General features: G+C 51.2%; 1 protein-coding gene across 1 annotated transcript in view; it reads left to right on the top strand.

Moving 5' to 3' along the window:
* Nucleotides 1-14,756, top strand: part of CHD1L (chromodomain helicase DNA binding protein 1 like) — a 1,245,724-nt gene that overhangs the window by 82,849 nt on the left and 1,148,119 nt on the right. Inside the window, exon 6 of the mRNA XM_069636461.1 lies at nt 11,796-11,877. Coding sequence (XP_069492562.1) covers nt 11,796-11,877 — 82 coding nt within the window. The remainder of the gene's footprint in view (nt 1-11,795; nt 11,878-14,756) is intronic.

The raw sequence follows: 14,756 nt of genomic DNA, 5'->3' as shown, positions 1-14,756 counted from the left end.
CCCTAATATCAGTGAAATCTCTTCCTTGTATGGATTCCGGGATAACCTATCCTGTGGTACCAGAATTCGGCGACTCACAATCTAGCGCCTTAATTAAACATTTGCGGAGGGAATCTGAATAATTTATCTTATCCACAACAAGAGAAATATTAGGATTCCCACCTTGCAGCCTCTGTCTCCTACGAGAACTAAGGGCAAGGACCTCTGAAGCGCAGTCCCTGTTAGACATAGGAGACGAGGCCGCTATAGCAGCTTCAGTCAACGTCAGGTGAAATCTCTGTAGCCGGACCGCCAATGGCTCGATTGCAAGTGCAAAGATTAGTGGTGACAATGGGCACCCCTGTGTGGTCCCACGGCCTATTTTAAAGGCTGCAGATCTCTTGCCACCCATACCCATACGCACGTTTAAGTCCGTATACAACAAGTGCACAGCCCTCTGGTAGTGTTCCGTGAGGCCCACCTGCCGCAGCACTTTAAACAAATAGTTCCATTCGACAGAGTCAAATGCCTTCTCCATGTCAAGCAGTGCTGCCACCGCCTGCACCTTTGGGTCAATTTGGGCCAGTTTGGCAAATAACCGTTGCAGATTAAGTGAGGTCGACCGCCCCGGAATAAAACCGGATTGATCCATGTGGACAAGGGCTGACATATACAGAAGCAATCGGTCTGACAGTATTTTGGCAAATATGTTTGCGTCAAGTTTCAGTAGGGAAATTGGCCGTTACGAAGCACACTCCTGGGGATCTTTCTCAGACTTTAGGATCAGTGTGATGACCGCCACGCGCATTGTTGGAGGGAGCTGCCCAACCTCTATCGCCTCCTCCCATACAGCTTGCAAGTATTTGACACCTCCAGGCCCAGTTCTTTATAAAATTCTGCCGTTACACTGTCAGTGCCTGGCGCTTTGGCGATTGGCAACACTCGTAATGCAGCCAGGATATCATCCTGTGAAAATTGGTTTGGCCAATGTCTCTGCTGCCTCTTTACAGGGTCGGAAGGGATGCTTCCTCAATGAATCTCACTAGGCCCACCGCCCCTGGGGTGCCCCTAGAAGCAACCAGCTGTGCATAGTATGTCCGAAACGTCTCCAGTATGTCGTTGGGCTCTACCACCACTCGGGCGTCCGCTGTACGCACAGCAGCGAGCCATCGCGTCCCCCTCCCTGCGGAGCTTAGCCACCAGTAGCCGACCAGGTCTACCTTCCTCGCCATAACGGCAAGCCATTGCTGGGCGCTAGATATTTAACTTTGCGCTCAGCTAGGTTGTTGAAGTGGTCTAGAGCATCACGCAAGCCCGTTCTGGAGTCTGCGCTCACTTGTTCCCCCAACTTTGTTTCCCACTCCTTGACCTCAGCCTCTACAGCAGTCCGTTGCCTCCATATCGTATTCAGCACCCCGAGCTTTAGGGACATGCCCCACCCGCGCAGCACCAGTTTTCTTGGAAAAAAAAGCTTGACCACACTAAGCACCTCACTTTGGTAGACAATATCGGAACGAGCCGTGGCCTTAAACCCCCAGAAGGGTCTGGAGGCTCCCTCCGTGCCCGTCTCTAGGGACCATAGGACTGGTGAGGGGTCGGAGAGCGTTCTCGGCAGGAATGAGCACCCAGTCATCATGTGCACCAGGGCTGTGCTTGCTAAGACATAGTCCAATCTTGAAGAAGTGTTATGGACCGATGAGTGAAATTAGTACCCCGTGCCCTCCAGGCAGATTGTCTGTCAGACATCAACCAACCCTCGATCTGCCATACAACTCTTCACCTTCTCCGCTGCTCGAGATAGGGGGTGAGCCCATCTAACAGATCTGTCTTTTGTTGGGTCTAACATGATGTGAAGTTTGCCAGTCCACACCATGTTAGTATGTAAGTATTTATGGCATCTGTGGAGAAGTGATTCAAAGAAGGAAGGGTTGTCAATGTTGGGACCATATATATTAACGAGTGTCACTGGTGTGTGTGCCCGGCTACCCGACACAATCAGAAACCTTCCCAGCGGGAACACCACAGTCTCCTCTGTGCAAAATCGAAGTGATTTATGTATCAGTGTCATGACCCCAGCAGAGTATGTGGAATAAAATGTGTAGAACCGATTTGACCCCCAGGATCTAGCAACCCCCATTGTTTGTCCCGCCAACCAGGTGGTTCTCCTGCAAGAACACCACCTTTGCCCCATGCCTTTCACAATATTGGACCACTTTTTGGACTTTTCGTGGATTGAGGCCCCATATGCTCCATCTCATTACTTTACAGTTGGCCATTGAGTAACCATTCACTCCGGGTCGTCATACACCCTCACTGCAGTTTCGTACTTCCTCTCCTCCCCGCAACTTGGGCTCGCCCACAAGACACGTGAATCATTTTCAAAATATAACCCCCCAAAATCTCCCCAAACCCCCAACAAACCCCCCTGCCTACTCACCCCCACCCACACTGCCCTCCCCCAACTAGCAGTGAAATATAGCACTCCTTCCCTAAATCACAATCACAGACCCATATGGGCAAATAAACCTGGGGGCACCTGTCACGCCTGTGCCACTGGCGCACACATTGGCAACCATCATGGACGATATGGTACTCGTTTATCTCCATAATACTTTTTAAACAACCCCTATTCACATTTTGGTCATTAATCTCCATTTGTACGACATTGGTACTTTTCTATTTAATTCAACAAACTAAATGTACCATAATGCACCTTGCTTCAGCTATCAATTCCTGGCCATTCACATTCGTCTGTATTGGAACCACAATCCCCAGAAGCCCTAGCAATCAGTGCTGCTTCCACCATCTCAGGACGAGAGAGGGAGGAGGCAGATTATCTTCAGGTGTGCTGCTCCAGGTGCTGCCAATTAGCCTGCCTCAGTACAGGGCAGGGCTGTATTTAAGCAGCTGCCTGCAGGAGCTCAGTCTCTTGCATCAAGAGTCCTCCCAGCCCCTTTTTGCCTTTTGACTCAAATTTGTATGCTGTTTCTGCTGCCTACAGCCATAGCCTTCTGGGCTCCCTGCCTCACATCCCTGCTCCTCTGGGCTTCCTGCCTTGCAGCCTGTTACACTCTGCTGCCCACAGCCATAGCCTTGCGGGCTCCCTGCCTCTCTGCTCTGCTCCTCTGAGCTCGCACCTTGCTGCTCTGCTCCGCTGGGCTCCCTGCCTTGCAGCCTGCTACTCTTCTGCTTTCAGCCCTGACCCTCTGGTCTCTCTACCTCGACGCCCTGTTCCTTTGGGTTCGCTCCTTGCTGCCGTACTCCTCTAATCTCTCTGTCTGCCTCCTACTACAGCTCTCAGTCCTGCTCCTCTAGACTCTCTGCATTGCAGCCTACTACAGTCTTCTGCTATCCACTGCAGTTTTTCTGCACCTTGTGCCACCCGGTACTGTAGCCCTGCTCCCTTGTTTGCAGCCCCCCTATTCCCTGGCTGCTGCTCCCTTGCTCTCTTCCTTGTTTTGCAACCCCTTGTTCTTCTCTTCCTTGAGTCCTCTGTCCTCCCCTTTAGTTTACCCATTTCTATTGTACTGTTTTTTCCTTTATTCCCTTCTGCTAGATTTCTCTTAGAGTTCCTTTTCCCTGGTTATTTCTGTTCTTGTCTCTCTTGTGTTTTATGTTGATCCTTTGTACAGAGCTTGTCTGTTGGTTTACGGCAGGCAACCTCTGCCCCTTCCCTTGTCACGTTTACTGTGCTACAGACACCCACAGCTGTTGTTCCCAGCCATGAGCAGGCAGAGTGGGCCCCTGTAATAGTAATCTGTGCAGAAGGCTGGAGTTTCCAAAGGTCTGTGGAACACTCTTTTCCATTTTCGGCATACACCCCAAGAGGGAATCCAGTTTGTTTGTATCTTTGTATTTTCCTGCCCCTTTCTGTTCACTACTACAGTTGCCTACTTTTCTCTCTTGTTGAGTTTCCTGCTGTGTGTGTACTTATCTGTCACCTTACACCCGCACAGCCACCCAAACCCTACTGGGGGGCCCTGTGCCAATCTTGACAGAGTGCCATCCTTGACAGCACCAGACTCTGCCACCCAAGGGGCCCTCCCGCTCTGACTGCCTCCAGGGGGATGCCCTTGCATCTGCCAGGGATCACAGCCATTGGACTGACTCGTTACATTGAGTAGCTAGTCATAGACCCACCAGTAGCACCGGAATCTATTAATAGCACTCATCGGGGCACACATTGAGCAGGACTCTCTGGGACAGTCCACTCCCAGCATCCCCTATGAGATGTCCCAACAGTCCTACCATCAACCTGTTTCACCTCATCCAGGGTATCCGCCTCACTCTCTTGGGTTCCCCTCCAAAAAGTCATGCACTGCTCCAGGGTCGGTGAAGAAGTGGGGCTTGCCATCGTAGATCACCCGCAGCCTGAGGGGATAGAGCATGGCTTATTGTAACCCACGGTCACGGAGGGCCCGCTTCGCAGCTAGGAAAGACAGACGTGCCTTCTGGACCGACAGGGTAAAGTCTGGGTAGAATGACACTTGGGCGTTATCATATAGAAGATCCCCAAGATCACTTGCTCTCCAGAGGATTACTTCCCTGTCTCTGTAGTTTAGTAAGCAGGCTATGATTGGTTGTGGACTCTGGCCCTTTCCACTAAGAACTGTGATGACAGGGGGCAGTGCCTGTAGTACCTCATGGATGAACTTCTCCATGCAAATCTCCATGCTCTGCTGAGGAACCGATTCTGGTACCCCCACCACCTCAATGTTTCTACGGGATCTTGCTTCCAGGTCTTCATTCTTGTCTTTGATTGCTTTCACTTCCCTTACCAGTGTGCAGTTTGCTTATGTCAGCTCCCCGCTGGTATCTTCTAGAACCCTGACACGGTGTTCCGCCTGGGAGATCCTGGCGCTTTCCTTCTCAATTTGCTCATGCATACAATCAACCGTGTATGCCATTCCATCGAGTTTGGTGTTGTTTGAGGCATATCCGGTTATCGGCTCTGCCAGCACCAGACTGAGTTCCGAGGACTGGGCACCCTCTGTAGCCATCAAGCCCGTCCCACCCAGGTCAGCCTGGGCGGGCTTGTCTGGGGTGTCTCAGGTTGACAACATCTTCTCAACCCCGCCACTCGGGCGTTCTTTCTGAGAGAATGGTACGTGGACTTGCCGCTTGTTGCCCTTAGCCATGCAAAATTTCTGATGTGGGGGGCTCCTCAAGCGGCACTAATTTACTAGCGAAGCATCTGGATACACTTGCGGTTCACTCTCACAGCAGATGTAGGACCCTCTTATTCTCTGGCTCGTTCTCCAGCTCACTGTCTCAACGCGTTTTCCGGTAAGCGGGGCGCCAATGCATGCAGTTCATTTTGGCGGCAGGAGCCCCAAGCAGCTAATAGGCAGACTCGAGGGGCGTGCAAAAGTTACTGCGGCCTCTAAGCAGCAGTCCCCGATCAGCAGGAGCAGGCCGCCAGGCTGCCAACGTCGCCCACAGGCCGGTCCGATGCCATCCACCAGCGCTCCTCATGTGCAGGGCCGCGTAGTCCGCAGCAGTCCAGAACCCTGTCTGAGGCTTTGTGTTGATGGGTGGAGCGACATGTCCTGCAATCCTGAGCACCAGCAGGGATGCTGTCCGGGCACTCCATGTTGCCCACAGGGGCTATATTTACTTGTCTGGGCCTCCAGGCAACCAGCCCCTCACAGCAGGGGAGGATTCCACTTTCACCTGGCAGGGCCCCCAGGCATCCCGCTCTCTCACAGCAGGAGAGCGTTTCCCAACTGCCGGTGTCTCCCTTAGCTCCCAGCGCAGGGTGTAATCCGCGTTGCAGCGGGGTCACGCTCTTCTCTCACTCCAGGTGTCGGGGTGGGTGGAAGCTGCAGAGCCGAAGGAGCAGGGCCACCACGTCAGGCACACCTGGGGAGATTCAGCAAGGCGTCCGCTCTCCGCTCACTTGCCTCCAGTGTTCACTTGTCTTACTGGGTCGCGGACCGCAGCTGGTGGACCCGGCCTCTTCAGTTCGCCACGGCCGTCAGCAGTAGTCCAGGGGGCGGGCTCTATTGAGACCCGAAGGGGAAGGTCCATCTGTACCGAATGTCCTTGTCTCAGCAGGTTCTAGTTATTGGGGCCATTTGTTTCCTCTTGACCAGCGTCGTTTGGGACAAGTCCTGGAATAGTAAGATGTCAACTCTGTTGTAGGATATTTGGTTTGTGTTCTTTGCCAATAACAGGATCTTCTCTTGTGTGGTGTAGTCGTGTAATGCTGCCAGGACGTCCCTTGGCCTCGCCCCCGGATCTGTTTTGCGTGGGCCCACTGTGTGTATACCCTGTCCAGTCGGACCTCCGCTGCAGTCTCCTCTTCCAGAAGATCAGCAAAGATGTTGTGGACTGCAACTTTTAGATCTTTGTCCAGTACTTCCTCCAGCAGGCCTTTTATACGGATGTTGGACCTCCTGGACCTATTTTCTAGGTCTCCGGTCTGCATATCGAGGTTGTGCGTCACGTTCGCCAGTTGTTCCATCAGCACCTCCGTCCGCCAGCTCCTGGAGTGCCCTTTCATTGGCGTCCACCCTCTCCTCGATTTTACTTATGTCCCTTTTCATTTCCTGCAGGGCTGCTGCCAGAGCCTCTCTCATTTTGTCCATTTGGACAGTGCCAGCTGTTTTGTCGCCAATGTCAGTGAAGAATTGTTTGAGTACCGTATGAGTAAATGCTTGATCCTGACCCCGGGTTGTGAGGGATCTTCACTGTCTGGCTGTTCTTGCATGTTTGCATTTGGTGGAGGGAGGATGAGCCACGCCCCCACCTCCTCTGTATGCTGACCTTGTGGGCTTTTTTTGTGCCTTTTGCGGGCAGTGAGTGGTCTTTACCCCTGGATTTTGACATTGTCCCTCCTGGGGGTGCCGGGTTGCCCTTTGTGGCAGGAGGTGCTCAATACCTGGGGCGGTTGTTCCCATGCCCCTCTGCTCGAGGGGAGGGGTCTGTGTCTGACTTTTGTGTGGCGGCCGGGCTTCTGTGAACCTGGCTGGGGGTTATTGGTCCTGTTCGCGATGCCTGTACTTAGGGCTGTGGGCCGCGAATTTGCACTGCCGGCGTCTGGAGCAGCCTGTGTTGCACCGATGCGGTATTGTTGTGGGTTGAGTCAGGGTGGCCCACAGGGGTAAGGCCGTGTAGAGTACCGCTTTGATCGCCTGCTGCACTGGGGCGGGCCGCCAAGCCGAGGATAATCCTGCACATTACCATGGGCGCTGTAGGTCCTTTCTCGTCCTTTGACAGGGCTCACCTGGCTTGCCCCGCTCTTTCCCGGGTGTCTGCCGGCATCCTGCTGCCACCAGGGGAGGTTTTATTTGGCGCACTCCCCGACCCTCCTCTGGCCCCGGTGGGTCCCCGCTGCTCCTCAATGCTTTCTTGAGAGACAAAATGGCGGGCACGTCAGCCTAAGCCAGCGGAGGTGCCATACGTAACAACAAAGGTGAAGAGAGGCGAAAAGCAGGGTGTGCGGGGACGTATCCCAGCGCACGAACGGGAAACTGCCACCAGGCGACCCACGAAGTGAGCGACTGAAGAGCCCGGTACCACCTTGAGGCTGCGGCAGGAGATCAGACCAGGCTGCCACGAGGGGCGGACCAGGTAGTAGGCACCGCAATCAAGCCGGTGACTCATTGGCCCCGGTGAGGAGCACCGACGAGAGCCCCCGAGCAGTGTGAGCAATGGGAGAGAGGACGAATGACACCTGTGGAAGGAAGGACCTGAATCTCAGAGCGGTAAACCCACCAGAGACTGCGAGGGAGAGCCGTGAGAGCCACCCCTGGCTGCTCCGGAGCAGACGCACAGGCCGTGCAGAACTGGGGGACTGTCATGCCTACAGCACGTTCATTCACCCAACCTTGTGCTCCTTCCCGACCATGTCCCAGACCGGGCACTAGCTCTCATGTTAGATCACTCTCCACCCCCACCCCCTTGAGATCAGATCTTCTGCTGGTGGGAGGAGTTGGGGAGGCCATCAGAGAAAACGTCAGGTCAGGGGTCATCGCCTTTATCTCAAGTGACAACTCCCCTGGCGTTTGTCCTCAATGCACAATCGGGCCACCTCTGGCAAACAACCACTAGGGGCATCAAACCTGCATAGTACCCGGACCTTCACCGAACCACGCGTTATGGCGTCCGCCACTTCCATTCCCCAACAACAGACTTATCATGGCACGGCATCACGGGTGGCCGTGGTAACGGCCACACCTCTTTTGACCACCGCATCCTCATTGGATCCAGCAACGCTCAAGCCTCCACCGACCAACGCAGTGGTCCCGTGACGCATAACGCGTCCTTAGTAATCACGTGACATGTCCCCAGGTATTTAAGGAGCTCCAGAATGCTACACAACGCTTCTCAACTGTTTGTTTATGCCGTTTTGGAGCCGCCTCTTCGTTCTTGTTACCTGGAACTACTGTTTTTGACCACGGACTACGAATTACGGATTCCTTGACTTTTCCCTTTTCTGGTACTTTGTTTGGTCTCTATTGGACTCTTGGAATTACAGACCACGGACTGTCCCTTGGATCAGCGTTAGTCAACTCCCTTGGCAAAGACATTCCCGGACTCGCTATTGATAACTTTGTGCTCCAGCTTCCATCCTCCCGGAGCATCCTACTCAGGTGGTTTCCAGTGTGGCATTCCGTCTTTCCTCCTCTGGCCTCCCTGATCTCAGCCCACTGAGGGAACAGGCATTACCCCATCGTTTAGGCTTTCCATCCAGTGGTTCTTGCTAGGTGTCATTCTCCTTTGGGTAATACTGCCTTGTGTGTCCCTGATCTTACCTGTTCTTTTTCCCTTACAGCAGTCATCTGGACCACGCGGGTATCCCGTTTCTCCACCTGTAGCCCTAATCCTCGAACAGCAAGTGACTATTTTCTTGCTGTTGGTGGCTTCGGGACGGAGGTATTCTTGTTCCTCGCGACCATCAAGTCTTGACAAGGACTGCATGAGAGGGACGAGGTCGGCAGCCCCACGAGAGTGAATCCGGGCACAGAGTGCATCCAGAGGGACCTGTCTCAGACCCCAGGAGACTTAGAAGGACCCGAAGCGGAACATGGCGGTGACAGGGCGGGCCCGCCAACAGCTGCCGCCAAGACACGGAAGAGCAGCAGGACCATAGAGGGACACCGAGGCCTGCAAGATCCACCAGACAGACCACCATCTGAGTAGCCCAGCCAGCGGACCCGGAACGGGAAAAGAGTAACCAGTGTCAGGAAGCGGACGAAGGCGCACAGGTAGACCCCATCCCAGAGGGTTCCCCGAAATCAGGGGGAGAAAGGCATATTAACAAGTGACAATTGGTGCGTAGGAGGGTATAATCCACCTACTTACACGGACTGCAAGCATACCCCAATCCAGAGTGCGCTCAGAGGGACCCCAGAAGATGAGGAGGCATCCGAAACGGCACGTAACTGCGGTTGTGACATGATGGGCTGCCATTAGCTGACACGGAGGAGCGGCAGGGCCCTAGAGGGACACCAAGACCTGCAGGATCCACCGGACAGACTACCATCTGTGTGAGTAGTCGCCCAGCTAGCGGACCCGGTCCGGGGTCAGCGTAAGCAGTGGCGAGAAGTGGGTGAAGACGCAGAGGTAGACCCCATCCCTGAGGGCCTCCCGGAATCATGGGGAGAAAGGCATACGAACGATTGACAGTAGACATGTGGGAGGGCATGACCCATCTGCTTACGTGGACTACAAGCATATCCCTAGAAAGACACTGGAAGCCAGCGGCAAGAGAGAAACGGCTGGCAGAGACCTAAAGAATCCGGGCCCACAGCCTACGCGGGCCCAGGCCAATAACGGACACTGGCAACGGCCAAAGGACGGCGCATATAGGCAAGTCCTTGGCATGCTCATTACTTAGTGAGAGGCCGCAGCCCACTGGGAAACATGAGAGCGCATACCATAGCCAAGGTGCGGTAGCCCCCAACACATAGTGACGGCTGTGGGAGACCAGGGGGCCTAAACTGCGGACGCGCTGGAGCGCGGAACACATCTTGCAGCACCGGAGGTGCCTCCGGTGCAGGCACATAGCATCCACCGGGGGACAAGCATGAGCAGGCCCGCAGGTGAGCTCCGCAGGTAGATCGTACAAGCTAAGCCACATAACGGGGCAGCTACAATCCACCAGCCCACGACCACGTAGGAACCAGCCACATGAAAGAGGGCTCGGATCCGACGGACCTAGGGCCGCCTAGGGACTGATAGGCCACAGGAGAAGGGGGAGACATCCTGAACAGGAGAATAAGCGCAACCCAAGGGGCACAATAACACGGCCCCCCTGAGGCGTGATCAGAGAGGTAGAACACTACCCATACTACACGAAAGGGCACAGACCATTGGCCCACCATCACAGATCTGACCGCAGAAAGAGGGTGAGCCTGACACTGGGAGCCAGAGACCATGGCCACTCGGAGTTAGATGAGTACCTAGAGGCCCGTGCTGGCGGAGGGAGCGGATCAGCAAGGCAAGGAAAGAAACGAATATTACAAGGGGAGGCCACAGTCCATGTGCTCATGACTATCCATTAGCGAACAGGAACAAAGAGAGCCCTGCACTAGAGACATGGATAAAGGTACTAATAAATAAGAACAAAATGAACTTCCTGGATTTGTCCACCAGGCACTCCAGCCTAAAGTCTGCCTCCACATTATTAGGGCAGTGTTACACTGAAATATTTCTGCAGACACACAAGCCACCCACTCCCAAGATTGATACTTCCACTACGCCGGTTTACACTCTCCCAGCCTAATACAGTTTTTGTGTTCGCCACTTGTCCAGAGAGCTCTCCCAGAATGACCTCCAGTATGATAATTTGGGCATTGAGGCCATCCACCGTGTGGGGCAGTGTATTCAGGGATTTCAGCAGCATTCAATCCCCAGGTGTCAGATGTTGTCCCTCAGGCCCCTCAATATCCACAGGATTGTCTGGTACTCTTTCCTGTGAGGCGGATATGTTTCGAGCTGATGTGTTTCTTATATGCCTCCCTCTGCAGGACAGTGCCTCAGTTTCCCTTTTCCCTTTCGGACCCGTCAAGGGGGCAGTGCATGGCTCCTCTGGGGCAACTTTGGGAATCTGGAGTTCAAATATGGTGGTAGGGGTCAGCACACATTGCCTGTTGGGACTATGTGCCCCAGGTGTTATCACCTCCCTGCGTAGTGTTGAGGTCAGACCAAGATGATGCCAGGTAGTTTTCTGCTGTGCTCCATCCTACTCCTGTACTTGCCATACTATCTAAGCGCTGCACTTTGACCCCTCAGTCCTCTCCTGGGTGCCATTGCTGTCAGACATGCTATTCCAATGCTGTATCCGTGGCCTGCTCTCAATGCCCCTTTCCCAGCGTCATCTTGGGAGCACCTAGCATCAGAGGAACCCAGCTCTGCATGCCAATTCCAGTCGTATAACCCTGTCAAACGGCTGGTGGTGTTCACCTGACGTGCCCTTATCTCCTAAAACTCTGAAAAATGTGCAGCTCTAGCTACTCGATGAAGCAGTGCAGCAGCCTAGACGATTGAGTAGCACCAGGTACATCCTCCTGGGCTTGCTCCGCTCCCATGATATTTTTTACTGTTGTTGAATTCTAAATGTTAAATCGACCCATAAAATATACAGCAAATGATGTGCCTTCCTATTCACAGTGGCATGCATGCCTTGAAATATTCTATAGAAGTATTAAATGCATAATCTTTAATAATAAAATTACAAAAACTTGTCTTTATGCATGAAAGATTTAATGTCTAAAAACCTTTAGGATTTTACCTGTAAAAGCACAGGTAATGGTGCTGTTTTCTTCTTCATGCACTGCACTTTTCTAAGTTTCCTCTTTGTTGTTCAGGTTTGATTGGTGTGCTCTGGTTGTGGATGAAGCACATAGACTGAAAAATGCCAATTCTCTGCTTCACAGAACTCTATCTGAGGTATGGAAAGGTTTTCTTTCATAAAGCACCTGCTTCCTAAATAATTAATAATACTAATGGCCTGATTTCACGTGCAGCGGTATAACACCCGGTAATTTATCGTTACCATATGCAGTAATTACCGGGTTGCCTGTGAGAGACGGGCATGGTGACAAGAGAGACACAGACTCAGAAAGTAAGATTTGAAGACCTTTATTTAAAGTTTCAGGGTTGGTGTAAAACCTAATTAGTCCTAACACTAAAGGGATATTTCCCTGAAATTATGCTTCTAAGCGCCGTCGATGTCAAAGTCCAAATAAAAAGTCTGTGTCTAAACCTATGCTTACCCTCACTCTATACAAAAATGAAAAGAGTGGTTCAACAGAAAACCAGGAAAACCAGGGTTCGTTTCTGGTGGCTTTCTTGCTAGGCGTGGTTTTAAGTTTACCAAAGTGAGTTATTTTTTGTTTGTGTATAAATGGTCTATATGACCAGTTACTTAAATCCACCCCAGACACTCCTAGGCTGGGCAATAGGCGTTTGCCTTTATTGGCCTATGCAGATGATACTTTTTTTTAGCCCGAACCCCTAGAGCCCTACAGCGTCTTGTAGATGATTACTCTCAATTTATGGATACACTGGGGCTAAAAATAAATGTCAAGAAATCGTGCGTTATGGTCTGCTCTAGGGGGAAGCGTTCGCCAAGGTTTCCTGCTATATTTAGCAAGGGGGAGCAAATCCTTAGAGTGGACAATTTTGACTATCTGGGGGCTAAATGTGCTTCGAAATTGGGGGCTGAAACTCATGTTGAGAAGCAGACCTTGAGATTTAAGCAGGCAATTGGTGGGTTTATCAGAGCACTGGGCTTGTTTAAATCAAAGTTGGTGGACCATGTGCTTAAGGTCTATAGGGCAAAAGCCACTTCTGTGACTAGGTATGGGATGTAGCTGTGTGGCTTCGGTAAGGCTGAATCTATACAGGTGGCTGTGAATACTTTTTCAAAGAGTATATTGGGGTTACCTAGGTCGACTCTTAACTTTGCAGTCGTCCAAAAACTGAGCTGTTGATTTCTAGGTAACCTTATTGCTTGTCAGCCTGTAAGTCATTGGCTCAGAATTTGGGGGAACAGAAAGGCACTTTTGACCAAGGTTTTAATCACTTGTCTGACCACAATAGATTGCAAACAGAGGATTCTATGGCTTAGGTACATAAAGGCTTTCTTGGTGGATACTGGAGTGGCCCAGTTTTTTTTATCTGACAGACCTTGTACCATTTAGAGTTGTAAAAACTGTTGAAGAGAAAGGTGCTGGAGTCCACAAGGTCTGGAAATATGAAACAATTGATGATTACCGCCCCTGGTCTCCAGAAATACCTGGGTTGGGCTCAGAGTCCCTCACAGCGGATTCTTAACTGGATTCATGTGAGAGCAGTGGTGGCGTTTTGGTCCAAGGGTGGTGGTGGATTAATCATGTCTATTTTGTGATGCTTCAAAAGAAGACTTAGCACATATATTTCTGTTTTGCCCTGCATTCTCGTTAATAAGAAAGCGTATATTGACATTGAAGATGAAGATGGTTTTGCAGGGCCAAGGTTTTCGATGTTATAAGCAGGCCTTTTCATTATCTGTTCTGGGCGGACTCAGTCCAGGTGTGGTGGGTTGTTGTAATGTTTTTAAAGTGTGCCCATTCTTTGAGAAATGTTCTATTACGGTCAGTTAAATCTGCACTTGGGGATGTTTTTAGGCGTGTGACACTAGTTTTAATTATTTTTTATTATTGTTTGTAATATGTTGTTGATTGATTATTGTTGTGTTTTTATGGTTTGCTTTGCTTATTGAAATACAATTTCATTATTGTTCAAGTACAATCAAACAGTGCTGCTTACAAAACCTTCGCCACAGGGTCCTTGCAGTGAATTCAAATATCTTTGTTTCAAGTTTCAAACACCACAAAAGAAATGTACCACGGTTCCCTTTTTAAGCTTCTCGGGGTTCCCTTCCCCATGCTTCAGTCCTTTTCCAACTTTCAACATAAAACAAAATATATCACAGTTCCGATTAGGTTTCTCAGGGTGCCCTTCCCCAAGCTTTGGCCCCTCAAGTTCCAAACACAGATTCAGCTGGTCACGATATGCTTTTTCTTTATTTACAACTTTTCTTCTCATGGGGTAGAATCGGAGGCTTTCGAAAATGCCAGGCTCTTTGGTTTTCCTTCACGTGACCACTCTGATCCTTTGCCCCTCTCTTTATTTATTTTATTCCTTTCACTTTGTTGTGCACACTTGCACTGTTCTTTTCCACGCCGTACTTCTTCCGTGCCTCTTGCACCTTGCTGCTTTATTGTGCTTCTTGCACCCTTCTGTTTCATTCACTTCTGTCTTTGGCTGTGCACACTTGCACTTTTCCTTTGATGTGCGTCCTTGTACCTTTAAACTGTCACTTTCCTTCTCCATGCTCATTCGCACCTTTTGCTTACTTTCTTTTTGGGCTGCTTGCCCTCTCTTGACTTTCTCATACGCCATCACACTTTCCTCTTAATTTGCTCCTGACTGCTTTAACTTTACATTAGGGCTGCTTGCCCTTTAATTCAAATCTATGTTCTTCTTGTCCTCTTATTTCTGCGCCATTCGTGCGCTCCGTTTCTCTTCTGTTAATTTTTTCACTTCCTTTCTCTCTTTCTACTTTCTGCTTCTTGCTTTCCGCTTTGTGCAGTTTTACCAATCTTGCTTTTTCCTCCCTTTCCCGCTCCAGCCACCCACACTCTCCTGAGTTTCTCTCTCTGTCATGCAAAACTCACTGAATAGCGGAGCGCTGGCAAATGGTCTCTCCGGGATGCTTTGGGTTGAGGTCAGGGTCTTACCACCTGCCCCTCAAGCACCCTTGGGCCCAGCATATGGCCCAA

The sequence above is a fragment of the Ambystoma mexicanum genome, chromosome 7p (genome assembly GCF_040938575.1).
Source record: "Ambystoma mexicanum isolate Mex_15411 chromosome 7p, UKY_AmexF1_1, whole genome shotgun sequence".
Taxonomy (NCBI): domain Eukaryota; kingdom Metazoa; phylum Chordata; class Amphibia; order Caudata; family Ambystomatidae; genus Ambystoma; species Ambystoma mexicanum.
The sequence above is the reverse complement of the archived record's forward strand: the minus strand, read 5'-3'. Positions and strand labels throughout refer to the sequence as shown.